This window comes from Nicotiana sylvestris, chromosome 9 (assembly GCF_000393655.2).
Source record: "Nicotiana sylvestris chromosome 9, ASM39365v2, whole genome shotgun sequence".
Taxonomy (NCBI): domain Eukaryota; kingdom Viridiplantae; phylum Streptophyta; class Magnoliopsida; order Solanales; family Solanaceae; genus Nicotiana; species Nicotiana sylvestris.
Window position 1 is genome coordinate 74,975,067 of NC_091065.1, and position 2,149 is coordinate 74,977,215.

A 2,149-nucleotide genomic window follows, 5' to 3' on the forward strand; every position below is an offset into this window, starting at 1 on the left:
ATTTAAACAGATGATGGAGAAGAATTCCGACTTTGATGCTCAAATAGCCTCTCACAACACTTATATTCGGAATTTGGAGGTTCAACTAGGCCAAACCTCAAAAGCTTTGAACATTTGTCCTAAGGGGGTACTACCTAGTATTACGGTGGTAAACCCGAAGGGTGGGAATAATACGGGACATGTTATGGCCATGACTACTAGAAGTGGAAAAGGTGGAGATGCAACTACCTCAAATCAAAGAAGGATTGTGGATGAAGATGTTGTGGTTCAAGAGGATGAAATTCCCAGCAATGTGGTACAAGCTAATGGAGAAGTGAGAATTGATATAGATGAAAGTGTGGAGGAGACACAAGAAGAGGTGAACCCATCTAGGGAACACGAGATTGACATGCCGGAACCGGTGGTGCAAAAGACTAAGGCACCATTGCCAAGGGCTCCTCCTCCATACCCTCAAAGGCTTGCAAAGCAAAACAATGAGAACTAGTTCAAAAAGTTTATTGATAGGATGAAGAGTTTGTCCATTAATGTGTCGTTGGTTAATGCATTGGAACAAATGCCGGGATATGCAAAATTCATAAAGGATTTGGTAACCAAGAAAAGATCGATTAATTATGAAACCATCAAGATGGCTCACCAAGTGAGTGTTATTGTGCACTCAATGGCTCTAAAATTGGAATATCCAGGCGATTTCACCATTCCTTGCACTATTGGGAGCACCTATTTTGCCCAATCATTATGTGATCTCGGGGAAAGTATTAACTTGATGCCCTACTCAGCATTCAAAACTTTGGGAGTTGGGCAACCAAGACCCACATCCATGAGTAAAAAATGGCGGATCAGAAAATGAAGAGATATTTGGGTATCATTGATGATGTTTTGGTTAGAGTTGATAAGTTCATCCTCCCAATGACTTCGTTATCCTTGATTGTGAAGTGGACTATGAGGTGTCTATCATTTTGGGTAGACCTTTCCTTGCTACGGGGAAGGCTCTTGTTGATGTGGAAGCCGGTGAGCTCACTTTCCGGGTGGGTGACGAAAAGGTGGTTTTCCATATGTGCAAATCAATGAGGCAACCGAATAGTAATGAAGTTTGTTCATTTGTGGATTTGGTAACCGACGTGATAGTTGATGATGCTAGTTCAACAATGAATGTTGAGGATAAATTGGAAGCTATTTTACTCAACCTAGATGATGATGAGGAGAGTGATGGCTATGTGGAGTGATAAATGCATTGCAAGGCATGGGTTCGTACACTTATGATCCCCAAAAACTATCTTTGGATCTTGAAAACCGTAAGACCCCTCCAATAAAGCTCTCAATCGAGGAGCCTCCTACCTTGGAGCTAAAGCCATTGTCCTTTCACCTCAGGTATGAATTCCTTGGCCCTTTCTCTACTTTACCAGTTATCCTTTCTTCGTGCTTATCTAACGTACAAGTAGAGTCCACTTTGGAGGTGCTTATCTAACGCATAAGCCTCGCCTTTTGCATGCACAAGATTATTTTGGAGGAGAGTGCCAAACCTTCCATTGAACATCAAAGAAGATTGAATGAAGAAATGCAAGAGGTGGTGAAGAAGGAGATAATCAAGTTGTTAGATGACAGGGTTGTGTACCCTATTTCGGATAGCTTGTGGACCTCTCCAGTGCAATATGTCCCAAAGAAAGGGGGCATGACTGTGGTGGCAAATGACAAGAATGAATTGATCCCAACAAGAACCGTTATCGAGCGGAGAGTGTGCATGGACTATAGGAAGCTCAACAAAGTTACATGGAAAGATCATTTCCCGCTTCCATTTTTGTCCAAATGCTTGATAAGTTGCCCGGGCGTGTTTTTTATTGCTTTCTGGATGGATAATCCGGTTATAACCAAATCCTTATTGCTCCTGAGGACCTAGATAAGACCACTTTCACTTGTCCCTATGGTACTTTCGCATTCTCGTGGATGCCTTTTGGGTTGTGTAATGCATCGATGACTTTTCAACGGTGTATGATAGCTATTTCACCGACATGGTGGAGGACATTCTTGAGGTCTTTATGGATGACTTTTCTATGGTTGGGAACTCATTTGAAGAATTTTTGAACAATTTGGATAGTTTATGAGCTAGATATGTGGAGATTAATTTGGTGTTGAACTGGAAAAAGTGTCACTT

At 41.7% G+C, this 2,149-nt stretch overlaps 1 protein-coding gene across 1 annotated transcript; it reads left to right on the plus strand.

Annotated features, from left to right (window-relative positions):
• The first annotated feature begins 505 nt into the window (after window positions 1-505).
• Window positions 506-1,223, plus strand: LOC138877778 (uncharacterized). The gene is made up of 2 exons (XM_070157415.1): window positions 506-752; window positions 934-1,223. The coding sequence occupies exons 1-2, from the start codon at window positions 506-508 to the stop codon at window positions 1,221-1,223; spliced, it is 537 nt and encodes a 178-aa protein (XP_070013516.1).
• Window positions 1,224-2,149: the final 926 nt, after the last annotated feature.

Excerpts from the sequence above, each read along its gene's own strand:
- LOC138877778 (XM_070157415.1), top strand. The coding sequence starts at position 506 with ATGAAGAGTTTGTCCATTAATGTGTCGTTGGTTAATGCATTGGAACAA. Across the intron at positions 753-933 it reads ATTATGTGATCTCGGGGAAA|TGGACTATGAGGTGTCTATC; the intron begins GTATTAACTTGA and ends TTGATTGTGAAG.